Source organism: Amphibalanus amphitrite, unplaced genomic scaffold (genome assembly GCF_019059575.1).
Source record: "Amphibalanus amphitrite isolate SeventyFive unplaced genomic scaffold, NRLGWU_Aamphi_draft 000524F_arrow, whole genome shotgun sequence".
Lineage (NCBI taxonomy): Eukaryota > Metazoa > Arthropoda > Thecostraca > Balanomorpha > Balanidae > Amphibalanus > Amphibalanus amphitrite.
The window spans coordinates 225,030-251,971 of record NW_024882018.1 but is presented as its reverse complement, the minus strand read 5'-3'; the positions used below and the strand labels follow the sequence as shown (position 1 = coordinate 251,971).

At 47.6% G+C, this 26,942-nt stretch overlaps 2 protein-coding genes across 4 annotated transcripts in view; both read right to left on the bottom strand.

The window, feature by feature from the left end:
• The window catches only part of LOC122393212 (aldehyde dehydrogenase, mitochondrial-like), a 33,655-nt gene extending 13,215 nt beyond the window's left edge, over positions 1 to 20,440 (bottom strand). The window contains exons 1-5 of the mRNA XM_043389039.1: positions 19,843 to 20,440; positions 3,967 to 4,071; positions 3,335 to 3,475; positions 2,774 to 2,919; positions 2,229 to 2,329 (exon numbers count right to left, since the gene is read on the bottom strand). Coding sequence (XP_043244974.1) covers positions 2,229 to 2,329; positions 2,774 to 2,919; positions 3,335 to 3,475; positions 3,967 to 4,071; positions 19,843 to 19,965 — 616 coding nt within the window. The 5' untranslated portion in view covers positions 19,966 to 20,440. The remainder of the gene's footprint in view (positions 1 to 2,228; positions 2,330 to 2,773; positions 2,920 to 3,334; positions 3,476 to 3,966; positions 4,072 to 19,842) is intronic.
• Positions 20,441 to 21,342: 902 nt separating this feature from the next.
• On the bottom strand, positions 21,343 to 26,942 carry LOC122393221 (glucose-induced degradation protein 4 homolog). 3 transcript variants are annotated; one of them, XM_043389056.1, is made up of 6 exons: positions 26,870 to 26,942; positions 25,420 to 25,714; positions 24,786 to 24,953; positions 23,828 to 23,956; positions 22,803 to 22,906; positions 21,343 to 22,284 (listed from the first exon to the last, which is right to left on the bottom strand). In XM_043389056.1, exons 2-6 carry the CDS (start codon positions 25,570 to 25,572, stop codon positions 22,221 to 22,223), a joined length of 618 nt encoding a protein of 205 aa, XP_043244991.1. In that variant the 5' UTR covers positions 25,573 to 25,714; positions 26,870 to 26,942; the 3' UTR covers positions 21,343 to 22,220. The 3 variants fall into 3 exon arrangements, with proteins under 3 accessions (XP_043244991.1, XP_043244990.1, XP_043244988.1); XM_043389055.1 differs by having other exon boundaries at positions 24,786 to 24,962; positions 26,870 to 26,912; XM_043389053.1 differs by lacking the exon at positions 26,870 to 26,942 and having other exon boundaries at positions 24,786 to 24,962; positions 25,420 to 25,854.

Sequence of the window (26,942 nt, the reverse complement as noted above, 5' to 3'; positions counted from 1 at the left end):
TCAACGACTGGAGCGCATCCGCATCCGAGCGCATGAACACTGTTGAGTGACGTTCGAAGATCTCCTGTACCGCCGCTCGCTGATCTTCAGAGAGACCCGGTATGTCGGAGGCCGAGGGACAGGAACCATCGGGCTCGATCCCGTCTGTGGATGCTGTAGAAGAGTACACTTGCACGCTTCCCTCCACGTCCAGGGCGCTGTCCGCGGCGGAGGCCAGGTAACCGAGAATAGAACCCTTACGCACTGATTCTGAAGCCATTCCCCGGTTGGATACGAGGACACGCGGGTTGGTTGGATCAAAGATACCAGAGACGAACTCAAGGTCACTTGACGCGTCCACACGACCAGCAAAGACAAGAGGACGGGAATTGACCTCGCATGAGTTACACGCAGCAGGGAGGACGGCTGAACAGCCTAGTACGGCCGTGTCTCGCTTCGTCACTCGGGTTTCTCGTACCGCCACACACGGTACATCAGTCATGAACAATACACAAGACTCCTTCTTTCCGAGTGGTAAGTATAGTGTCCATCGAGATCGATCCACACTTTTCGAACACACTCACACAAACATAGGGCTGATCACGCCTAATTCCGTCGTAATTTGGTTCATACCACTGTCACAGACCGCAAAATATGGTGAAATATTTCAACCATACAAATGAATCAGTTTGCACGCGGTCTAGATGCAGTAATGCACAAAAGTTCGCGCCCTGCAATCGGTACCAGGTACTCACCGGTGCGGCAGATTTGAGCACTCACGCCAAGTAGAGTCGCCAGATTCGGTCGGCACAAGTACGGCTGGTGCAGGTACGGTCAGCGGGCGAGTCAGGTGCAGTCCGTGTAGACACGGATACCGGCGGCAGGCACGGTCCGCGTCGAGACGGGCACCGGCGGCAGGCACGGTCCGTGTCGACACAGGCACCGGCGGTAGGCACGGTCGTGTAGAGACGGACTCCGGCGGCAGGCACGGTCCGTGTCGACACAGGCACCGGCGACAGGCACGGCTCACGTCGAGACAGGAACGCTCGAGAAAAGACGGGCACCGGCGGCAGGCACGGTCCGCGTCGAGACCGGCACCGGCGGCAGGCACGGTCCGCGTCGAGACAGGCACGGTCGTGTAGAGACGGGCACTGGCGGTAGGCACGGTCCGCGTCGAGACCGGCACCGGCGGCAGGCACGGTCCGCGTTGAGACAGGCACGGTCGTGTAGAGACGGGCACTGGCGGCAGGCACGGTCCGCGTCGAGACAGGCACCGGCACGGTCGTGTAGAGACGGACTCCGGCGGCAGGTACGGTCCGTGTCGACACAGGCACCGGCGACAGGCACGGCTCACGTCGAGACAGGAACGCTCGAGAAAAGACGGGCACCGGCGGCAGGCACGGTCCGTGTCGAGACTCCGGCGGCAGGCACGGTCCGTTTCGAGACAGGCACCAGCGGCACGGCAGGCACCGACTACAGGCACGGCTGGTGCAGCGCAGAGACAGCCATCACCGGCACCGTGCGGTGCTGATAGTCACTTTGAATTAGTCACTGATAATTGTTACTGAATCACTGGCGCTATCAAAATCGCATAGGACGAGCCCCCAATGTTAGCGGAGCGCCGCCAGAGTCAACATAAAGTTCTTGAAATAGGCACACTGTATTTTCACCGCTTGTGAGCACTCGGACACGAAAAACCGCACGACCGTCACGCTCCGGCTCCGTCCCCGAATGCCCGCCCTCCCGCCGGCCGCCGCAGTCAGCGGTCAGCCGGTGCCTCCGCAGGGGCGAGGTCAGGCTCCGGCGGAGGGCAGGGCGCCCGCAGGGGCGAGGTCAGGTCAGCCCCGACTCGACTCGGACACCGCAGCGACGCGGTGTAACATAAACGCACATACGGGTACAAAGAAAAATCGATTACAATTACAAAGAAAATCGGTTACAAAATAAGAGGGAGAATGAAGCACAGCTCACGGAACGAAGAGTCGCAAATCTACGGTGAGCGAGAACGAGATATTTAGACAGCGAGAGTGAAAGGCATATAAAGAAAGAGGGCTTGTGAGAGAGAGCGAGAGAGCGAGAGAGCGAAAGAGTGAAAGAGAGAGAGAGAGAGAGAGAGAGAGAGACAGAGACAGAGACAGAGACAGAGACAGAGACAGAGACAGAGACAGAGACAGAGACAGAGACAGAGACAGAGACAGAGACAGAGACAGAGACAGAGCGAGACAGCGGGAGAAAGAGGGGGTACGTACCGGCGGCGAGAGCGGGCCCCAGTTTCCAGGCCTGCATCAGCAGGGGGAAGTTCCAGGGGATGATCTGAGCGCAGACACCCACCGGCTCGTGACGCGTGTAGCTAGGGGGTAGAAAGAACGGGTCATGAGTCAATTCAGGTCAGGTCAGGTAAGGTAAGGTCAGAGCCTCAGAGGCCAAGGTCAGGTAAGGTCAAAGGCAATGGGACAAACTGGTCACTCACTCACTCTGCTTCTTGAAATGTATGCATGTATGATGTTCTTGTTCACGTTTCGACAGCTCTTGCAAATTTACTTCAACAACTTCCCTCTTCAGCCCCCCGCCTTTACCGTCCCCGAATCTCCTCCCCTCTAACCGCCCCTGCCCTCCAACTTTCCTCCCCTGAATCCGCACCTGCCTTCTATATCTCCACCCCTGACACCGCCTTTGCCTCCCCAATCCCCTTCACTGACACCTCCCCTGTCTCCCCAATTCCCTTCCCTGAAACCGCCTCTGCCTCCCCAATCCCCGCCCCTGACGCCGCCCCTGCGGTGACCCCGCCGCTGACCTGAAGTTATTGCCGTCGGCGGGGATGACCTCTCCGGTGATTTTGTCCGCCCAGCCGGCGTAGTAGCGGTAGTGTCCGGCGCTCAGTGCTGTGTCGGCCAGGTAGGACATGTTGTACGGCTTGCCGTTGTCCAGCGTCTCCAGACTCTGAGGAGGGGTCAGAGAGGTCAAAACTCAGGAGGTCATGTGGGGTCGGGGCAGTCAGGTCAAACAAGTTTAAATATACCATCGGCGATTATGAACGTTGTGTCGGTCATACGAAACTTGTATATCGATTTTACTCGTAGTAGCGAGTAAGCGAAATCAAGATCGGGATACATTTACTCGGATAATAAAACGTTTGAAGCGATCGTAACCAAGCTGACTTTTTTGCGAAGATATGGCGACCTTGTTTAACTATTTGTTTTTGTTTACCTATTTGCCTTGATCACAAATAAATTATCCACAAAAGAAGCTGCTATTTTTTTTTTAATATTGTCTCTGGCCGTCTTCTACGGACCAGTGGCATTGCGCTCCATAATATGCCAGCCAGGTCTTCCTCCCTTCTTCCCCCTCTACCCACCGCCAGGTAGGTCTGATCGCGTTCAATCAGATCCGCCAGCTTGAGGAGCAGTCGGCCACGTTCTGAGGCGTCCATGGTCCGCCATGGGGAGCCCAGACGGAACGCCTCCTGGGCAGCTTTCACCGCCTTCTCGACATCAGCCTGTGGAGAAGGTAAGACAAGAGGGGTCAGAACGTCTCCTGGGTGCCCTTCACCGCCTTCTCGACACACCCTGTGGAGAAGAGTAGGACAAGAGGGGTTAGAACGCCTCCTAAGCAGCCTGTCTCGACATCAGCCTGTCAAAAGATGGAGCGGGTATTTAAATAGTTCCTGGGCAGCCTCGATATCAGCCTGCGAGAAGGGGTGCATCATATCGCATTCGTTTTAGCAATACAACTAGACTCACTCGTCTTACTGTCTCGCCTTTGTCTCATATGTCTCCTTTTGTCTTTCATTTCTCAACGTCTCTTTCTTATCCCCTTTGTGTCTCATGTCTCAACGTCTCCCTTTGTCTCGAGTTTTCATGTCTCCCTTTATGTATATCTCGTATCTCCATGTTATGTTACTCTCCTTCATCTCTCGTGTCTCCATGTCTCTCCCCTTAATCACTCGTGTCTCAACTTGTCTCCTCGTTTGTCTCTCGCGTGTCTCACCTTGTCTCCCTCCTGGACGTCGGCGATTGGCTCGCCAGTCCGCGGGTCCAGGGTCTGGAACGTCTTTCCCGAAACAGACTTGTGCCACTCATTGTTGATGAAGATCTGAAACGAATAGAATGCTTGGTTTAGACCTCGGAATAGAATGCTGGTTGGTTTCTTTCGGATTTCTTTTCAGAAGTTGGTAATTTTTCTCTGGACACTATGCATAAAGCCGGCCGTAAAGAAAAATGATCGGTTTGAAACGATGATTGACGATAAAATTTCGTATGACTTTCGGGACGAGTAAGGAATGAACAGGACGTCACAACCCGTGATAGCTTTAGCAATGTACCTTCTGACTTCTTACCGCCACGAATCTTACCGTCTGAGCGCCTATCCTACCGTCGATAGGAATGGATGGCAATGAGCAAATACCGAATAATCTGCATGCCAGCTTTGCACACTTGGCTTTCGCAACAGTCATCCTGACTCATGGTGTAGCTCATAAGCCGCTAAAGAATGTCGAGTCAGGGTGTCTGCCAGACTTGTGTAGTATGTGTCATTGTGTACGCAATTCAAGGGAGCCGGAAGACGCGATAGCGGGGGCAAGGCAAGGTGACATTGCTTATCAGGTCGGGGAGCAGTAGGTACTTATACAAGTGAGCCTCGGTGAGAGGTAAAAGAAGATGAAGTGCAGAGAGTAACTATATACCTGTAAAAGAAACGGAGGCTAGACAGGGAAGATGGATGATGATAGAAGCTGTGGCAAGAGGAGAGAGAACAGATGAGAGAGGGAGGGAGAGGGAGAGGGAGAGAGGGAGTGAGAGGGAGAGAGAGAGGGAGAGAGAGAAAGAGAGAGAGAGAGAGAGAGAGAGAGGAAGAGGAAGAAGAAGAGGAAGAGAAAGAGACAGAGACAGAGAGAAATGTGAAATGGAAAACGGGAGAGGCACGATTCTCTTTCACTAGGGAGTAGGTATTTTCACAAGCAGTAGTGTCATGTGGCCATGGAAAGTTGGAGCCAGCCGCCCGTATAATAATATTTGTGCAGGAAATTCCAGCACGTCCGCTAGAGTGGCAGATATACAATGAATTGAATCGCCGGACTCCTCAGAGATGGTGTTGCAAGCTTGCTGCTAAGGCATGAATCAGCAGTAGGTAGGCTGGCACTGCCGGATATTGTTCTAAGCTCAGAGATGACATTAAAAATAATGCAGTACCTAATACAAATCTGATTTCTTGTCAATTTTATTTATTCTTTATTATTTACTATAAAGCCATATTTTCTAAATACCTTGATGTTTTATATTTCTAAGCCCCCTGATTGCAAATCCCTCGATTTGCCCTTGCGCTGGTACACGTGACACTTGCTCTTCAAATGACACGTGCCGGACATTCAGCAGGTCCGTCAAACACATCGTCTGTCCACATACGTGACGCCAAGCTCCCGCGAGGGATCTAACAGAGCAATATCACGTGATGCATTGGAAACCCCGAGCCGTCGCCCTACCACAGCCCCCGGGAAAATCCGTATCAGTTTTACATCAACACATGAGTCAGTCCATTTATCCATCCGGCTTACCATTGGATCTGCAGCTGATGAAATGGGGCGGGGAAGGGGGAGGGGGGGGGGGCACAGCGAGGTGATTGCTGCTGAGTGTCAGTGTTTGCTTCATTGCTGTTTATCATTCAGAGATGCACCATTAGCAGCTGGGGCATTCCACGATAGATCGTAGGTACCACTTTTTTCCAATTTGACACCCTCATCTCTCGGATTTTAACGATAATTGGTCTAAGGGGTAATCAGGGGCTCTGAATCCTCCTGTAACAATTTCAGGCTTATCAGATGAGTGGTTTTTGAGTTATAGTATATAACATGTTTTGGATCTTGCGTTGCAGCCCCAAGTTTGGCGGGCTGTAACTCTAAGATGGATAATCCAAATGCCAAATGCTATACGGCATTGAGCTCGCATTGAAACAAAGAATAATATGCATTTTTAAAATTTTGAAATATATACTATTTTTGATATAAAACACCTCGAGTTTCCTTTCATTTGCATTTTTATGCCTTTGGGACCAAATTTTTTTGAATTTTTATTTACTTAAAAACATTTTTGGATCATTTTTAAGTAGTATGCAAAAATTAGGAAGGTGTTCTTTCTATAAATGTACATATTTTGCGTCACCGTAATGGTCTCGAATTGTGATTTCGGAAGAGAGCCTACAAATGGTGTGGTAAAGCAACCTAGTGACATTACTGGTTACTGAAAGTTCAATTGAAGTCATTTTTGCCTCACTTTTGCATTGTTGACCTTGCGTGACGTCATTCGTACGTCACTAGGGTCATAAGAGTTTTTCGTCAATAACTCTCGATCAAATTGAGCTAGAGAGACGGGAAGGCTACCACTGGACTCGGGAAGACCTTGCGAATCGAATGATGTGCAAAATGATCTCATTCACCCAGCTTCGTGGCCTGACCTGACTGTTAACCATCTCTGTAGCGGCGCTGTTTGTCCAGCGCACACTGGTCGGAAACGCCCTCACGAGAGGCCACGGGCGATTCCGGAGTTTCGGATTATTTTTTATATAGATCGATTTGAAATTGATCAAATTATTATACTTAGGCCAAAAAAACTAATCCGGTAGACCAAAAATAGCTGTAATCAGCCCCCGAAGATGGGGTATCCCAGAACTCGGAAACTGACGCGGAGCAAGAGGTTTCTTGAGCCGGATATTCAGAGTCTTATTGCTGATAGACACCTAATTGAAATCCCACATATTATGCATCAAAATGTTCGTTATGAAGTTGCCGACTGGTCAGTGCAAAATTTTTGGCATACTTTTTCCCTAACTAAGATGTACTATAGCTTTTTTATGAAGGCTCTCCTACAGTGATTCTGGAATATAGCTGCAAAGTTTAGGTAAGGAAACAACAGGTAGTCCCATCTAGTTCCACTCTGATTTTTTGTGAGATGAAGTAGGATTTAAATTTACACCAGGGCAACATAAAAGCTAACTGCGCATATTTGCGCAAAATTTGCAGGAGCCGCTCTTCCTAATCCTACCCAACTACCGCCCGCCCCGCCCCAGTTTCGGCTCGGCCGCCGCGCCCGGCTTACGCTGACCTGTGCGGCCTGCACGCATCCATGCGTAGTTGACTGGTCATTAAAAACAGATGCGCTTGAGTTTATGAATTTTGTGAAAAGCTCGTTTTATGTATGCATTTATGTATGTACTGACATCAAAAGCCTTCCACATATTGCGTGGCGATTACGGCTTGCATTTAGAGAGCCTTGCTATTGACAACCATCACTCGGCTGAAGAAAGTGGGAATTGAAACCTTCGTGAATATAAGACGCTGCAAATATAGGACACCTGTCACTGACGTCGGGTTACCTTGGGCCGTCTTTTTACATTAGATCACAATTCCGGTATTTAACCCTGGCCGGACCGATTGGTTTTCTACATTGACCGGGGAGGGTTGGTACAACTCCCTCGCCGTTTCGCCTCTAATTGAGCTAGAGCCTCGCGGAAAAAAACAAGCTTGTGTGCCGTTATAAGACACAAAAATTAGGTACTACCCGATTTTAAGGTCTTAGGTCGGCCAGTGACCTCTTAGGTCAGGTAAGTGCCACAAGGCACGGGCTCGGTTTTAGGTTAATTTCTTTGCCAAAAATGGTCGCACTGCCGCGATTTTGGCATAATCGTGTTTGTCTAGCTCAGGCGCGTTGAATGCTGTACTTGGTGTTCGGGAGAAGTCAACTTAACCCTCGCCGGCACAGGCCATTTTGCGTCCTTCGACGGCACAAGGGGGGGGGGGGAGATTATTTTTGGTACGACCCCCCCTCGCGTTTGGCCCCTGATCGAGCTAGAGCCTCGAGGAAAAAACGAGCGTGTTGCCCGTCACGAGAGGAAGCCGATAATACCCAATTTTAAGGTCCTAGGTCATCGGGTGACCTTCCAGGTCAGGTCAATGACCCGAAGTCGGGAAAATCGGGACCTGTTAGAAAGTCGTAAATTGTGGCTGCTATGTGGTTTTCCGGGGTGCTGATCACGAATATCGTATTAGTTTTGATCAGAGATGATGTCTTTAAGCATTTAGACCAGGTCGGGTCAGGTCAGGTCAGGTCAGGTCAACCGGTAGGGGTTGTGACGGGTATTCGTAATACGTGTCAACCGCCTCTGACAGCTTCGTAACATGTTACGAAGGCGCCAAAACTACTTCGTAAATGTTCAAATGGTTGCTAAATTAGAATTCAGCTCCAAAAACTAGACTAGAAACATGTAAAACTCGAAAAAGTGAACCGAGGTCACCCGAGGTCACCAAAGGTCAATGACCTGACCTGACCTTCAGGTGACCTTGACACCCATCCTAATGTATGGGAGCAACATCAAATCACATGTTTGAACGTTTGAAACCACGAAAAGCTTGCAAACGCGCGGCTAATGCGAGCCGACATACGCCGAATCGCGATTTCGGCCAAACATGGTCACGGAAAAGAGGTCACAGGTCAAAGGTCATTGGGGTCAGGGTCATGAAATTTTCAGGGTAGGTGTAAAATTGATCAATGCGAGGGTACTGAAAGTTTCGTCGCGATCAGTCGCTTTTTACGCGAGTTATTCGCAAAATTCAAGGTAGGTACGTTTTTCGGCTACTAGTCGTTTATTGTTTTCGTTTCCGAAAACAATAAACGGCTGCCTAGTAGCCGAAAAACGTACCTACCTTGAATTAAGATGTCTAGTCGTAAAAGCTTGAAATCATATATTATTCGCGAAAAACCTTAGGGGGGGGGGGGGTTGCATCAACCTGTGCCGGCGAGGGTTAAGGTGTTAACCTCGGGTCAAGGTCAGGTCGGAGCCCTCAGGTCACGAAAATGGTTGAAGGAGGTCATATCGCATATCATTCGATTCGGCAGGTCTTCCTGAGTCCAATGGTGGCTTTCCCGAATCTCTAGCTCCATCTGATCAGGAGTTATTGACAAAAATCTTACATGGCCTTAGTGACGTCATAAATGACGTCACGCAAAGTCAACAATGCTAAAGTCAAGGACTGAACCTTGCAAGGAGTGCATGAAACCATTCCCGGTGCCCGAATAGCAGCTCCCAATTTCCCTTGTTGACTTAAAGTGGTGCTAGATCCTGTATTATACTCAATTATGACGTCATAACTTAACAGATTCACGTCATATATTTAGTGCTTGACATCCAAATGATAGCTTACATATGACAGAGAAGGTATGCGACGTTTTATGAAGTTTGCTTCACTAGTTGTGGAATAACAAGCAAAACACTTTTGCGGAAAGGCCGCTGGCCTCTCGCTGGAGCGTTTCCGACCAGTGTGCAGCGCCGCGCTGGTTGGCTTTGCCGCGGACTCGGGCGGTCACGTGATGCCCGGGGGCTGGCTGCCGGCTGGGCCGCCCGGTCGGGGCGCGGAGCCAAATGCACGGCAGTGTGCTTACCCGAGGTCAGCGACTTTAGCTGACTTCACCAGAACAAACAGTCTACCATTCGACGCGCCGGAGCTAGACAAACACAAAGATGCTAAAATCGCGGCTCTGCGACCATTTGTTGCGAAGTTGTCTATCAAAAACCGGACCCGTAATTTTCGGTCACTTCAAATGACCTCAAGGGTCACCAATGAACCCGAGATCTTAAAATGTTGTATCATCCGATGCATCTTGTAACTGCTCACATGCTCGTTTTTTCCGCAAGGTTATAGCTCCATTAGAGGCGAAACGGCGAGCTGGGGTCGTACCGACCCCCCGGAAACCCATTTTGTATACATTTAAATGAGGAACTTATAGAAAGAACACCTTTTTTATTTTTTGCATGTCGATTTTAAAGGACCTGAGGTTTATTTTGAAGAAATAAAAATGGCAAAAATTTTGGTCCCAAGGGCCATTATAGACAATTTAAAAAAATACTACGACTTTTTTCAATATGTTAAGCTTTTCTTTCCAATTTTAAAAATACTGTATTTATCTTTGATTCATCGTTAGTTCAAAGCTGTTTACCGTTTGTTGCTTGCTTAGCTCGTTTTTGAGTTATAGCTCATCAAACTCACCCTTACAATCTGAAGTTTAGAAAATATTATGCAATGTAACTCAAAAAGTTTTCATCTGAGAAGTCTGATATTTTGGCAGGTGTTTTTGGAGCCTATGATTACCCCTTGTACCAATTTTCATTCAAATCTGAGAGATGAGGGTGACGGGCCTGGTACGATCTATCGTAGAATGCCCCAGCTTACAAACGGTGCGCTCAACAAAAGCCGTCAATGGACTGGTCATGGTAATTCGTTGATCATCACCCTGTGAACTCGTCAACAACGGTGACTTAGCCCTATCCATGCTGTCAAAAGGGAGCGGGTGTTTTGGCGATGTGACAAAGCCACGCCCCAAGGCTGGATAAAATTGACATTAACCTTCGCCCCAGTGGGGGGGGGGGGGCATATGTTACCACCCTGTCGCGTTTTTTTCGTATAAATAAAAAACCGCGGCGCGTAACGCCGCGCCGCTTGGGGTAGCTTTTGGTACATCAATTTTGGACAATGTGTGAAATTTTTGACCCCAGGTCATGTCAGGTCAGGTCACTAGGTCAAGTTAACTGACCAAGCCTAAAAAAAGTTTGCAATCATGTCCAGCCTGCAGTGTTTGTCAGAGAGGTTTCAAACTTGGTGGATTACATGACGTTATGGGTGCCTACAATTTGTATATCTCGGATTTTTTATATGCGTGATCTAAGGTCAGGTCAGTGGCGTGACCTTTCCATTATAAGTCAATGGAGAAAAACGAAAATGCCTCTAGATCCGTGTGTACGCATAGGAACAGTCCAAATATTTCAGGATAACAATGATTTGGACCACCCGTGATGACCAAGGTGTCTTTTTTGCTGATAGCCTCTTGAAAGGTCATCCGAGGTCATTGGAGGCTACAAACAGTTTTTTGCCAATAACCCTCGATTGGAAAGAGATAGAACGCTGGGGTTGGCCTCATTGTGTTTGTCTTGCCGAGACGCATCGACTGATATGCAACATGACCTTTTCCGGTCAGGTCATGACCTTGACCTGAGGTCAAATTTTGAAGTTGACCTTTCGAGGTCAAATTATAGTTCATTCGACGCGTCTCGGCGAGAGGAACACGACTCTGGCATTAGAAATGACCTAGCTTTTTGTAGTCAAAAGTTATTGTCGAAAAACACTTTTCTTAAAAACAGCTATTTTTGGAGTTTTTGCCCTCTGGAGGCTAAACCGTTGACCTGAGGTCTTTTCTGATGATGACCTTATCAAAAGAAGAGTTCAAAAGCTATCGATTGCTTTTCCCAGCGTTTTTCTAGCTATCATAGTTCCTGAGATAATGGCATGTTTTCTGAAACATATAATGACAATTCGCAAATTTTGACCTTTGATGACCTCTGGTGACCCCAATATTGCTCTAAGATGAAAAATGACCGAAATACTTTCAAACGTACGCATCAAGAGCTATCGACTGCTTTTTACCGCGTCTTTCTAGCCCTCTTAGTTTTTGAGTTAGAGGTGGGTGGTAACATATGCCCCCCCTCACTAGGGCGAAGTTGGCGGAGACCGCCACTGGGGCGCGGGTTAATATAATGACATTAATCGTGCCAATGAGAGCTTAAGTACAAAGGTCTATGAATGAACAGTATAAATCAATCATGCAACCCAATCTACATCAACAGAACTGATTTCAGCAGCGTAGTTTCTGACGATAAAAGAAAATGCGCAAAAGCTACCACACTAGCTGAAGCGGTAACATCAACTACCACTAGCGTGTCTGGTGTACCGTATGCCAGAAGCTGTTCCACGTGCTGGAACCGTGCTCGTGCCAAGAAGTAGCTGGTGGGACATTTAGGGAGGCGGGGGGGGGGGGGGGGTATGGGATCAGTGCCAAGAGCCGCCGTCTAAAGCTCGCCGCTGTCATATCAGATGCACGTGCCTGCTCAAAAAAGCGGCGGGGTGGGGAAGGGCAGGGAACACAAGACAAATTGGCTCTACATGTCAACTTGATGTCAATAAAAATGAGTTACACAATTTTTCGTTCTATTAGACATCAACTTATAAGCGCGCGCTAGTAACTGGTGCAATACGAGCATCATTCGAAACAAGCTAAATATTCAGCTTCCATTTTGGAAATAAGCAAAATAAATTAAACGTGTACGGTATTTTGTACCAAAATGTTTTGAACGACCATGTAAATTTTACTGGACTTGGACACCAAGATTAAGCGCCTCTCTTCAAACTTAATATAACGAAAAAAGCGCGTTTCGTGACGATAAGGAAAATAACTTTTACCCTAGAAACTTTTTCAATATTTCTCAGCATTCTAGACAGAACAGCTTACGGCTATCATCCGTAATGCCTGCCTCTGCAAGATGACACTACAAAACCAGACCAAGTTTTATCACCGGAACAATCATATAGCCTGTTCTGGAGCACGAACTGGAATCGTTTCGCTCAGGCCGAAATGGCGGGGACTCCGGACCAAAGCCGTTTGGACCAAGGCTGGCCCAGCCCAGAATGTTGTCTGACCAAGGCCCAATCACAGCATTCCGTGGGCAAAGAAGTAGACAGGTTTGTTTTATGAAATCGTAACAGCGAAATTTTATGGGTTTGAAAAGATGAAGGACTATCAATGTGTGGTGAAACAGCATGTTTCCCTCTGTTTGTTTATTGGGGCTTTAGGGGGCGTCAACTGTATAGGTCATACCTACTTGGAACACCAAAAATGATCAGTGTATGTATATTGTAATCGATTATCAATTTGTTTGCACCATAGACGCACTGAAGGCAACGGACGCATCTTGTTCAACTCTATACACACTACACAGCCTGGAAGACATAATAAGATGTGGCACTAAGTGGACCTATTCAAGCAGTTTCCACCGGGCCAAAACGTCGACAATACCCTTTGACGAGGTTCAATAGCCATCCATGCCGTCACGGTCACATTAACCAGCTGCCTTCCTCCCACCACCGCCCATGGCGCACCTCACGAAAAAAGATCGGCGTTTGACCTCTGGGGACCATGGGGTCAGTGCACTTATCGCCCGTTATCAACGGTCTCATCGTGGACGGCGATTCCCAGCGAGGACACGCTGTGAACGCGAGATGTTCAGATCTGATCGGTACGGGTAACTAGAGATGTGACTGACTCAAAGTCGACAATCGGGAGTCGGGACAATAGTTATTTATTAGACGTAACTATATATAATTTTTAGTCCCGCGGCCAATTTAGTCTATGAATTTCAGTGTTAATTCACTTTATAAGTGATTGACTTGTAACCACGTGTAAGAAACGCTTTTGAGTTATGTCGCTGACCAGCGCAGCTAAGCCTAAATTTAGCTCCTGATTATTTCTAAAATTTGCATCTCGAATAGGAGTCATTAAACTCCACTCCCATGTCGAAAACCGCATATAATCGCAGGGGTAAAACGTTACGCTTGCGCCAAACAGCTGCTACCCAGCTGCTCCCAGGGCTTGCATGGCATGCATAATGTTGCACTTGACCTTCAATGCCCGCACTCTCATGCCACTTTGCATCTCAGACTCTGGCATCATCGCCATGACTTGCTAGCGTGCGGACTCCGGAGCCCACTCTAGTCACTATCAGCTGACCACAGTGGTCCCATCCTGTGTTGTAAGGTTTCCTCTCCTCCGGGAAGGGAGGAAGAAGAGAGAAGAGAGAGCATGAGGAAATGAATCACGTATGTGCCTCGTGACATGATATTCGTGACACTTCGCGTGGGACCTTCTCTGGGGCTAGACAAACATTTTGGAGGGCGGGAGGAAATCGCATGGAAATGAAAAATCTTGCAACTATAAACTTACCGCATATTTCTACCAATACAAGGTTTAACAACGCGGATTAATTCTTTATTCGGAATAATTGGAGGGATGCGTATAATACCACTATAATGTAAACAATACAACCGGCAAAATGAAATGGTGTTGCTGTAGGTACACCGCGAACAGCAGGTTAAATGAAATATAAACTGTGGCGCTCCATGATGATGTGTTCACCGCCCACACACATTAACCACGTCATTGCTGCCATCACCCACGGTTTATTTTCCTTCCGGTGTGAGGGCTATAGCAAGGAATCTGGCGATCAAAAACTGCGAAGCAGTGGACACTGAGCACACAGCACAGAGAATAAATACAATATGTAGTGCAATTCGGCGTGAATCGCCTGATGGCTGATACCCACATGAACGAGGCGAGCTTTAATGGTATCAGTGTTAAAATGCTGCAGTAAGGCACGATAGTCTAGAGAGGGACAGCGTCTCTGGGTCTTCGCCGCTAGCCACATAAGGAAGCGGTGCTGTAGCCGCTCCAATCGTGCAAGATGGGTTACGGCGGCCCCACTCCAAACCACGCTACCGTACTGGAGGACGGACCTGACATGCGCGTTAAAAACGCTCAACATCGCTTTGTACTCGAAGCGTGCCGCACGAGGACAGTCCGGCATCTGCATGCTCCTCATGAGAAGCCCAAGCATCCGATTAGCCTTTGACATGGTGTAATCGACATGATGACAAAACGTGAGCTTGGAGTCTAATATTACGCCTAGATCACGGATCTGACTACACCTTTCAAGCGAATGGCCATCCAAGTTGTACACAGCGTCAACAGGTGACGTACGAAGGGTAAAAGAAATGAATTTACACTTAGATGGGTTAAGACGAAGTCTCCACGTGTTCGACCAGAGGTGGAGGCGGTCAAGGTCAGCCTGCAGGGAAAGGACATCGGCGGGACTGCTGATGCGGTGGTAAAGCTTGAGATCATCAGCATAAGCAATCCAGTTGGTCTCAATGTGGTGAGGTATATCGGCCAGTAAGGTGCACCAGTAAGGCCGCATTATTTGACATCACCATCGACACGGGTCGTTTTGTTTACGTCCCGCAGAATACACGCCATTCTTCAAGTGTAACTCACAAAGCATGTCAATCTAATAAACCAAATTAGGCAGCCAGCACTATAACTTTGCTAGGAGCTTTGTTTTCTTTGAGCTTTGAACTTAGTTTATAGATAGGGACTTTGCTTTCCAAAAAAAAAAAAATCATGAAAACATGACCCGGCACATTTGAGAGGCATCTTCAAGACAAGTCTCAACATCTGAAAGCAGTCTAGGAAGTAGGAAACATGTGAAATGCCAAATGCAAACGTTATTCATGGACAACAAGACAAAGTGATTGCTCCATGGTAATTGTCCAAAAAGGGCCAGGTGGCATGGCGTTATTTTTTGCTATTATTGTCTGTTGCAGCTGTTGCAGTACAGTCCGTTGCTCAATGCAGCTGTTGTGCCGTGCCGGTGCAAGTCATTACAACAAACTACTCCTTAATGCATCCCCATTGGCAACATCATAAACAACATTCATGTCCATGGAAACATAGAGTCCACGTGGGCACTATATCGTTACGTTACAGTCCTCGTTTTAATCACCCCAGCCCTTATATGCACGATTGCAAACAAGCCCTCGTCCCTAGATGACGTGACAACTATACCCCTCTTCCTGTATAGGACCGTTGGAGATAAAATTACTTCCCCTATAAAGCGCTAAATGACTCACCACTTACCTATAATGTTTTCATTATGCTTTACGAACACTGAGCAGCTGCTAGCAATGCCAACGTCATGCGCCACCTGCGCTACATGAAGTAGGCTAGACATGCAATATTGCAAAACGCAACGCTGGTCCCAAAACAAAGCCAAACCAAACAAGCGTTGGCGAGTAATGTACACAAGAAGTGGATTTCTGTCAAAATGTAAGTGGAAACGCGTGAAATGAGAGGGCATAGCTTTGCGCATCTCTGACGTTTACATTTATGGGATTATGACAGCTTTGAAAATATTAGGCGAAGACGTCACCAACGGTTTCAAAGTGGTTGACAAGCGACAGTCAGTGAGGCTAAGAAAAATTATTTTTCTTGGCTAAGATGTTTCTTGGCTAGTATGGCCTAACCATCGGCCGGCTCACTAACTCCAGTTCAGAGCGCCGCCGGATTCAGCTCCAGTATCGAGTTTGTCACACTCAAAGTATTTTCCTAACCGAACGATGATTGTCATTGGACCGGCGAATCCATGGAACTCGGCAGATATTTCATATTACTATTCATAGATGGCGGTAGCGTCAGCGCCTGAAGGTATACTGCGCCGCATGGCCCGAGCCTTAACACGCGCCGGGCCGGGTGTGTGTGTTTGAACACCCCCCCCCCTGCGGTTTTTCGCAGATATCGCCGCCGTTTTTGGCACACCTGTTCGTGCATCTTTTCCGCACATGTCGTGAAAATTTCAGACCCAGGTCGTCTTAGGTCAGGTCACCAGGTCACGCCAAGTGACCTCACCTCAGAAAAAAATAAGAATGATCGCCATAGCTACACCGATTGATCGATTGCCTTGAAACTTTCAGCGATTGATTAGAGCAACATTATCTATAAAATGCATATCTCGGAGTTATGATATCGGTGACCTAAGGTCAGGTCAATTTTGCGGCCTCTCCATTATAAGTCAATGGGAGAAAATTGAAAAGCGTCTGTTTTGCACGAACGCTATTCTAGACACTCTCAAACATCGAGATGTAGGTAAGATTGACACACTGAACCGGAAAATGGCAACTGTGACCCCTCGTTTTGTCCCCGAGGTCATCTCATGTCACGAACAGAATCAAACAGTTTTTCGCTAATAACTTCTGATAGAGGTGTGCTAGAGCGCTGAAAACGCCTTAGATGTGTTCGGCTCGACGTTGCGGATCGACTGATATGCAACATGACCTTTTTCCGGTCAGGTCATGACCTTGACCTGAGGTCAAATTTTCAAGTTAACCTTTCAATGTCAAATTATAGTTCATTCGACGCGTCTCGACGAGAGGAACACGATGCTGGCAAAAGTAATGTCATGGCTCTTTTGAGTCAAAAGTTATTGCCGAAAAAAACGCTTTTCATAAAAACGGCTATTTTTGGAGTTTTTACCCTCTGGAGGCTAAACCGTTGACCTGAGGTCAAATCTGAGAAAATTATTCAGAAAGGTCTGTAAAAGGGCTATCGAATGCGCTTTTCCGCGGCGCTGTAGCTCTATCGGTTCCCGAGATAGCCGTCGGCAGTTTCCAAAATGTTGAAATAGTCAACATTTTACCTTTGGTGACCTCTGGTGACCTGACCTTTGACCTGACCCAAAAATGACCGAAATGTTTTCGTGCTTATTTTTTACGTTCTTTCCATTGCCGCTTACCGCGTGTCGCTACGTGGCCCAGGAGCCGAGTTAGAAGGGGGTGTTCAGACACCCCCGGGCCCGGCGCGGAATCTCAGAGCACCGGCCCGGCGCGGGTTTATACCAGCACCGGAGAAGGCCGCCTGCTAAGATCTAATAGACAGTACCTTCGAAGGTTGAGCTGATCAATTAATTATCAGCTCGTCTCCGACCACGACATATTGAAAACAGTCAGGATAAGCACACATTTATTATATAGTTGTACAGTCAATGAGTCTTGCGTACCAGTTTCCTATCGATTCGATGATATGAAAGGGCAAGCTTCACATTCACCATGCAGTACGCATGAGATAAGACAAGAGATAACATGTACCTTTACATTTTCAGCGCAATTTCCTTTTGTTAAAAAAAAAACGAATCACGTCGAAATGTCATATTGTCCAAGTGTCGTCAAGAACCAGGGCACCGGCTGTTGATGTATAACGGAAACACGGGTCAAAAAAAAAAACACTGCACGAACGTTTATCCAATCGTCAGCAATAGATCACCCAATTATCAATTATCATAGTGCACAGCGGGCAGGAACAGGAAGCACCAAGTGAAATCATCGTACATCCAACAAGGCTAAAAACAAGCCCATCGGGATACTCAACGCGCAGCTAATGACCTTTGGGGTCAACGTTCGTAACAATCTGGGGTTAAAGGTATTGTGCCAGCTTTCCTGGACCGTATGGAGTTAATGGCCCAGATAAGGAGAACCGGATTTTTAGAACTTATCCATACCTTCAAAGCTCATGGAAACGTCTTAAATTCTTCAAATTTTGAGTACCCCAGTGCGAACTTCGCCCCGACGGGTTGTCGGTCGTACCCCAACCACATTTCACACCACTATGAACAAGAAATGCACACACTGAAATCGCTATTACCGATATGCTCATCCAATCAAGTTTCGATAAACCCGTTCATCATCATCTCCTGCGGTTTCGAACACGCCTGTTAGGTGGTGCGGTAGACCGCGCCCAAAGCCAGGGCCCCGGTAACGGGAGGTAGCCGAGTCGGGGCAGCGTGCGCTGACCCAAGCCGGGGCCGCGCGTCCTCCCGGTGTCATGTGATAGTCCGGGGCTGCCCGCGGGGATGCGGTAGACCGCGCCCAAAGCTGCGGCCCCGGCTTGGGTCAGCGCACGCTGCCCCGACTCGGCTACCTCACGTTACCGGGGCCCTGGCTTTGGGCGCGGCTTCTGCTCATACTTTGTGGTGCGGTGGTGGTGCGTCGGGCCGCGCGCTCTGACTTCGGCAAAGAAAAATGCGTCAGCTGATCATTGTCATTTCTGCCACTTGCGTGTGGTGAAATGGGGTCATAACTTAAGAGACGGCTTTTCATATCAATTATTTTACATAAAATCATATTTCAAACCATAAATAATGTTCGACAGCCAAATAAAAGAAACAATACCAATACAGGCTTACAGTTTAAGGCCGACATTGTGTTGTCTACGATTAGACAGCTGATAACTCATTCCCGTACGTCGTAACTCTATAATGACCTTTGCTTATTGTCACATGTGCGCCGCATTCGCGATTGTTGCCGACGCCTGTTTGCAGGTCAGTCCACTACAGTTGTTATACATATCGAAAAACCGATAAACTTTTAGGCGAAAAAAGCACTATTCCAGGCCCATTTTTGATTTTTTTTTTGCGATATTAGGTAAAAACAGAAGCTTCTTATCCTAGGAAAAATAAAATGGGAAATCTTTTAAAGGTGGCACACTACCTTTAAACGTTCGTGAACTTTTGGGGTTATCTTTCGTGACCTTTGGGGTCAATATTTGTGACCGTTTGCGGTTATTCCCGACCCACCGGAGTGCTATTTGGGAGTGAATTGCTATTTGGGAGTGAGAACGGAGTGTATTTGGGCGTACAACACCGTTCAAAGCTCGTAAGTAATAATCTTGTTGATAAGCTATCTCGTACTGTCACCGTTATAAAAAAAAAAATGTAAAGGCAGGCACGGTAAACGGTTAGGCAGAAAACTAAACACAACCACCTAGCAACATGTATAAAAACAAGTCACGAAGACGAAATACAGAAGCCAGGGTCGGCTGGTTTCAGGAGCAGGCTCCGTTTGGTTTATCAGGAGGTCGGGTGCGCGCCGTCTTGAATCAACAAACGACCAGGATAGTTGACGAGTGTTTGGCGGTCTGCCCGGCGGAACGGGCCGAGTACTGTTCAGAACGTGGCGGAGTTACAGGTCATCGGAGTTGATGGAAAGTCCGGCACAGCTACCGTGATGATGTGATGATAAGAAGAACATGACATGACGAACATGACGGCTGTATGCAGTGCGCGATGGTATCAGCTAGTGTTCCAAGCGTGTGAGCAATGAGCAGTCGGTAGCTTGGAGTATGTCCACATTTCAAGAAACATACGATCACCAAATGGTCGGTTTGGGTCACTGAGTGGTAAATGTTGTTGAAACTTTCATTACAACCTGCGGAGTAATTGATCACCGGCCTTGTGCTGGAATCGAACATCATGAATGTTCGATTCGAGCCATGCGTCGAACATCATGGATCTTCGACCCATTGCCACGATCACTAGCCAACCGCAGTCCCCATAACAAACCCCACGTGACCCCGCATCGACCGTCCGACTCAAAGTTCACATTCTACTCACCCCAGTATGCTGAATCTCGGGTTTCAACACCGGCTGAGGCAAGGCAGACGTTGCATATCCCGAACTGGCTGCCACCGGTCTCACAGCCCCGACCAGGGCGCGGCCGCTCAGAAGACGCAGCATTTCTTCGACCACAAAGAGACGCTTCACAGACGTGGACCCCCCGTCCGAACGTCAGACGGACGACTGCGACTCAGCGCTCAGCCAAGCCGGTAGAATGCTACCCGGTGCTCCTAGCCCCCGGCTCCTAGTCTCAAGGTCATGGCCAGAGGCGGTGCCAGTGACGAGCGGCGGGGAGGCAGAGATAGTGGTAGCCGAGTTATTTATTTTGGGACGGGATTGGGGAACCGGTTGGAAGGTGGAGAACTGAGGCTATTTAGAAAGGAGGAAGCAGTGGCTTATTTAGAAATCGGTTGAAGTGGTGCGCATTGGGTGAGTTCGGCAGCAGCGAAATTTAGCACCACTATCTCGCCGTTGTGTTATAATACACAACGTCTTTCGAACGAAGTCGTCTTCATGTGCCCATGCAGCACGATAGGACAGGATCGCACGAACATGTCATGGTAGGAAAAATGAACAAAACGCTCCTCACGTATGCAATGGTTTACAGTGCAACGGTTGGACAAGCGTGAAAGCTCCGTGCTCAGCGCTCTCAGTCAGCAAAGTCTGATAACCTATGTTATGATCTACTACCATTGCAATGCGATGTTGCACCTCTAATCTAATCCAGACCGCTGCCACAGTCCAAACCACGGACGTGTCTCTCTCCCAGGCCTTTGAACTGCGCCACGGCCGCCGTCCGGCGGGGTTTCCCCGATTTCATCAGCAGCCAACCCACGTCACGAACCACTCGCGTGATACCCGGAGGGGGGTCGAAAGTCAACACAGATAAAGTGCGGCGGGTGGCAGTTGGGGGCCCTAAAACGGGTAACTGATATCCAATCAACATGATATAGTAGGTGTGACACTATGAAGACGACAGACAGGCGCCACAGAACCCTCCAGGATAGTCCCAGTAGGATTAACTACACGGCTCTGGTTACTATACGACTTAACACAAGGCTCTGGTAACTAAACACAAGGCTCTGGTAAGTAAACACAAGGCTCCCATGCCACAACCGCTCAAGACCCGTAACTCAATCAGACTAGAGTCTGAGACCGCTAGCGTCAGAAGCTCTAACAAAGTTAGAGTTCGTCGAACTCAAGTGAGCCAGCCCTGTCTCCTTCCACTGATAACACGGAAGCCATTCTTCTCTAGCGCAATGGCGGTGTAATGGCTGTGACGATATTTCCCAGAGCGGATGTGGTGATTGGCTTATTAGCTGTGGGAGCTAGGCCATGATGAAATACGAGGCTGTAGTGCAACGTTATTCCACTGTTATTTTTGTACGAGAGTCGTTTATTAAAAGGGTAGGACCATGCCACTGCCATGCTTATTTTATCTTCCAACCAATGCTTGCTGGCGCTTTAGGCTTATCTTACTATCAAAGCAATCAACAGTCACAGGATAAACGTTACTTTTATTATACCACAAATCACAGTATAATGACACATTATCCAGAAAACTGACTGAAAATGGATCATATGGAAGCGTTTTGCACAGATTTGCAGCTAAAGATACATGTAAATATTGATCATACACCACAAAAACTATGTAAGAATGGTAAGTACAATAACACAAAAGAGAACAAGACAATGGATGACAATATGGGCTCTATGAGGAAGTAAGTAGATACCTTAAGAGGCATGATCAACAATCCTTACATTGATCAAGCACGGCATCCTTTGATGCTACAGTCCCTTGAAGCTGGCATTCACATTGCGCATTACATGGGCCGCCAGGGGGCCAAGACTATCCTAGAACTTTCCAAACCTTCAGTCTCATTGTTATCTTTCGCCTAGAGACGACTGACTAAACAATACTAAATTAGATGTGTGAACGTGAGAGTTAAATATTCAACCTCCAACCAAGCAAAAAAGCAATATTAAGAAAAGAACGAACTCTCTTCACATACACTCCCTTCAAGTACATTGACTGTGAAAATGATATACCGCGGAAATAACTTTCGAAAAATATGCCAAAATAACTACAGGCTATGAGCTAGACCACTTCAACAACTTCATACCAACACCACACCATCACATGGCAATATCTCAGCATGAGGGACCTGTATGATCTCAAACCCCAGGTCGGGTGCGGGTGGCACTGAGCACCGGCCCGCGGCGGGTTAAACTGACCCAAGCATTACCTCCTTCGCTGCCAATTTCACTCTCACTGTCTCCCGTAGAATATCGGAGCACTTAGTTCATCCACAACACACAATAGTGTCTTTGTCCCCTTCATGCAGGTAGGGGTCACTGAGAAGTAACTGGCTGTCTCATCTGAACTCGTAAATCTCGGTGGTGTGGCAGGGCTCGTATTGTAGCGCCAGGGACTGGTACCTGAAGTACGGAAAACTGGCGTGAGATGGCGCAATCGGCGGCCGCTGGGCAGATTGAACGGGGCACTGACAATGATAATGTCGCTAGTTGTAGTAGGGCAGCAATATCTTTTTATATCATTGAATACCAAGTTATGGTTGCTTGAATAGCTAGATCATGAGCTTTTCCAAACCATAGGAGTTAATAAAGTAAAATATATCCCGCATCCCGTATAGCTCTGCCCTGCGAAGGCAAAAACGATGACGTTAGGTCAGAGGTTATTACGAAATATTACGTCAGGCCAGAGGTCACCCGAACGTAATCTTTTTCGCCTTTGCACAATAGAACTTCGAACCCCGGTGCATAATTTCCCGTTTCGATTCTTGTCTGTTTCTCGAAGCCGACAGTTCTTGGCATAATTGGCTCTTTTTTTACTATGCAGATTGACAAAGTTCCGGAGCTAGCTTTTGGCAGTTTGTTGCGCATGCCCACGCCCAGACCCCCACCGTGCGATCGCGCCATTCCGTGTAGGTACTCACATTTCCGACTTTTCGTGATAGTAGTAGCCCTCGATCTGAGAGGACGCCTTCATGAAGCAGATGTAGTAGAAACCGGCAAACGATGCGCCATTGATGTCCTTCACCTGGAATATAACAAATGAAACTCGCTTAGTAAGCGACAAGTGTGACAAAACAAGCACGAATTACGCGACATAGTTTTCATGAAGATATGACCTTTATTTCATGAAAAAAAAAATAAGATATACTCAGCTTACTCAGCTCTCTCAGATACTCAGATAATTAGTATTCTAGGTTAAAAAATGCAGCATTTATATAGATTCGTACAGACATCATAAGTATTAAAGGGACTATCCCACCTTCTAAAATGTTGTTAAAACCAGTTAAATTGTGCCCGACTTTATAGATTGGATGACCAGGAACACGGTTCTGGCATTTATTTTTCATTAAACATCTTAGGCTTCCCATATTCCAAACACAAACTTTCAAATATGAAATATGTGACGTCACAGCCCAAAATTACCTCCTTCCCCAGGCCACATTACTGTCATAAAGCTGATTCTTTTTACTCTGTAGGCACCACAACAAAGTTCAGACCAAGTTTTAAGCGATTTTTCAACGAACAAACCCATTTAAATCAGAATGACTAAACGAGGTGACGTCACACTAACGGTCGCTCCATGTTGAAGACAGGGCCTTGTACAAGGCCCATTTTCAAATGAAGGGAACGAATTTCTTCAACACCAAGAGGCCGCGGGGGTTGCAACCTAGATAGATAGTGGTTTCTGAACCTCGCCGCAAACTTGGCTATCTCAACTCAAACCCCATGTTAAAGGTGGGATAGTCCCTTTAACAGAGTTAAGTGTAACATTACATTTTTATATATAGTTAACGCTATTCATTTCTTGTAGACAGCAAACAACGTCTGTCGTTTACTCTCGCCCCTAAAAGCGAATCGACAGAATATAACGAAAAGATAGCGAAAAACAAACAAGTATCCCACATACCCCGACCCCCCCCCCCCCCCCAACGCCCAGTTCACTCACCTGATGGTCGGGAATGAGGAAACTCTCCTTCCACCGCATAAAGACCGCATCGTGAGAGTCTAACACACCAAAGTCAAAGTCGTCAGTGTTGAACGTCTTGCTGAACGGAGCGAACGCCTCGAATTTGCCCTGTGGGTGCAATATGGGGGGGGGGGGGTGAGTGATGGGTAGGGTGGCAGGGTAGTGTGGTGCGACGCTGGTGTGTTAGAGGGGTCTGGAGCAGGGCTGCGGAGTCGGAGTCGGAGTCGGAGTCGGTCGGAGTCGACAGTTGTGACCGGAGTCGGAGTCGGAGTCGGAGTCGATTTTAGAAACCCGAGCCGGAGTCGGAGTCGGAGTCACCGAAAATCTGTCGACTCCGCAGCCCTGCTAGGTCTGTGGAGTCGGAGTCGGGAGTTGGAGTCGGTCGGAGTCGACAATTCTGCCCGGAGTCGGAGTCGGAGTCGGAGCTGGTTTTTGAAAGCCGGAGTCGGAGTCGGAGTCGGAGTCGCTGAAAATCCATCGACTCCGCAGCCCTGGAGAGTGCGGACTGCGGAGCCAGGGGCGTTTAACGACGGTGTGGAAACAAAAATGAGAAAACAGCGTGAACTTGCAATAACCGTTGCATGATTGATATGACAAATAACGTTGTCAGAATCCCTGTAAAGTGCATACAACACAACGTTTTGTGTCTATAAGCAATAATGAAAAGGCTACAAAAGAAAAAAAATCGTCAGGTATCGATTCAAAAACTACAGAATATCGAAAAATCGAAATTCATTTTACTATACCCAGCATAGTAAGAAAAAAAATAACAAATATTGTCTGCTGCACTTAAACAATCTTCTGCTAAACCCAATAAAGACGAATTTCGCAAGTCTGGACTCTGGAACCAATGATCTGTAGCCGGGCACTTCCACTCGATCTTCCGATCCGTCTTTTTCTAGTCTCTATTTGTCCATCCATCTACCCGGTAGCTCACCCAGTGTTTGGTGTCCACCTCTTCATTGGCGTCCCACTTTCTCGTCAAGAATGGGTGGCGCCTGCCGATGATCTCGCCGTCAAAGTAGGTGACCATTGTGGGAAAGTCATCAGTGAGGTTGTTGATCTTGAGGTAGCCGCAGAGGTAGGCGTTCTCAAGGTCCACCTTCTGCCGGGGGTGAAGAAAAGAAAACGAGGGTGATGTGGAGTCAGACACTACATAGTGCTAAGTGCTACACGAGTGTTTGTTGATATGGAGGAAACCATGATGAAGTATCTAGAAAAAGAAGAAAATTTCTGACAGCTTGAATCAATTAAGCACCTGAAAGGCGGATACTTCGAAGAACTTAATGGAAAAACAACAATAATTCAGTAATATCAATACTTGTATGTACCAGCTGACCTTTGAAATCATATTCCACTTCAAAATCAAACAAGTGAACAGTCATGAGTCAACAGTCTATAAGATTGAGGATCAACAAATTACAAAAGTGAAAAATAATGGCTATTGGCTATACCCTAGTAAAATTAAGAAAGGAAGGCAACAAATACAACAAGTAACAACTACTTAGAAAAAGCTTTGACAACTTATGATATTGTCACTTTAACATCCATCCCATCCTATTAATGCTCACCTTCAGTTCCACCTCCACATCATAGCAGTTGCCTTTGGACTTCTGGAATCCCTTGAACACGGCTCCGTCGTGCAGGGGAGAGGTCACAACTCCCGGCTGATGGGAATTGAGCGGCGGCGGTGGCGCCTCCATAGGCTCCAGGCGCACCGGCATTGTACTGGTGCTGAGCAGTGGCCCACTGGCGGGGAGTTGTCGCGCTCCGGTGGCCGGCAGCGGCACAGCAGAATTTAGTAGTAATGCAGCAGTGATGTGCAGTGGCGCAGAGTTGTCAGTTGTGGAGTCTCACCGGGACAGCCTGTAATAAAACACAGAAAAATAAAAATATCAAATGAGGTGGCTGCTATAAAAGCAAATGCTAAAAAACAACAGAATTACTCAGAGTATCACTGCTCGGGGTTACATGAGCAGAGTTAATACAAATTACAAACGGACTACAATGGTGAGCGAATAGGAAAATCCGTTCCTGATACACATTTACTTGCTCATGTAACCCCGATAACTATGCAAACTGACTAGGTACTGAGTGAAGCCTACAGCCTGAAACAGACTATTTCCACCGTCAGGAAATCCCATGCGAGAGCCTAGTAAATACATGAAAGCACTAGCACATCAATCGCACGCACCTCCCATGACCCACATGTGATTGATGCAGGGAGAATTATGGGGTGGAGACTTCCACTGGCGTCCAACTAGCGTACACTGAGCAGACACCCAAGGTGGCGTCTAACTGTTGGACAGAGACTTCCAAGCTAGACGCGTCTACAGTTACCTGGGCCCTGTTTCACCACCCGACGCTGCGCGCGCTGCAGCGCGCTGGGAGCTGAGGCATACCACTGACGTCACCCGAATGACGTTGCGTGTGATCCATTAGCTTATGGAAAATCTCGTTTGGAACAGAGACCTTGAAGAACCTAGTAGGTACCAATTGAGCAGAAGTTTGAGTGCGAATACTGCTAGTGTGCGGATGGTGCTGGCGCCGGGGTGCTAGCGTTTTGCGGTGACGTCATAGCGACGTGCGCAGTGCACTGCAGCACTCCGCCGTGAAACAGGGCCCGGTTGCCAGATAGATGCAGCCGCCATCCAGCTAGTTGCATCTAATGCTTAGATGCATATAGCTAGACACCAAATAAAAGTCTCCACCCATGGTGTATTTGAACAAGCTCTGACGACACATATTTCCTGAACGCGGAAAGTCTGTTTCAGCTTTAACCCATAACTCAAAATCAAATAAGAAACTTCAGGCTGGCAAGCACAAAAAAAGAACTTGGTAGTTAGCAGTGTCAGCTAAGATGAAAATGCCAAAAAATGACATTTTTGTTTAAGATTCATTTACGAACTCTAACTAGAAGGGAAATGGGACAAATATTTCAAACACTGGTAAATAAATACATTTCAAATTCAGTGTATCATGTCCAGCAAAATAAACAATAAACGCGGATAAAAACAACACCTAAGAAAGGCCCTAAATAGATTTCTTTAGTGGGAATTGCAGGGGAAATTGCATGCGCTGTAAGTGCCGCAAC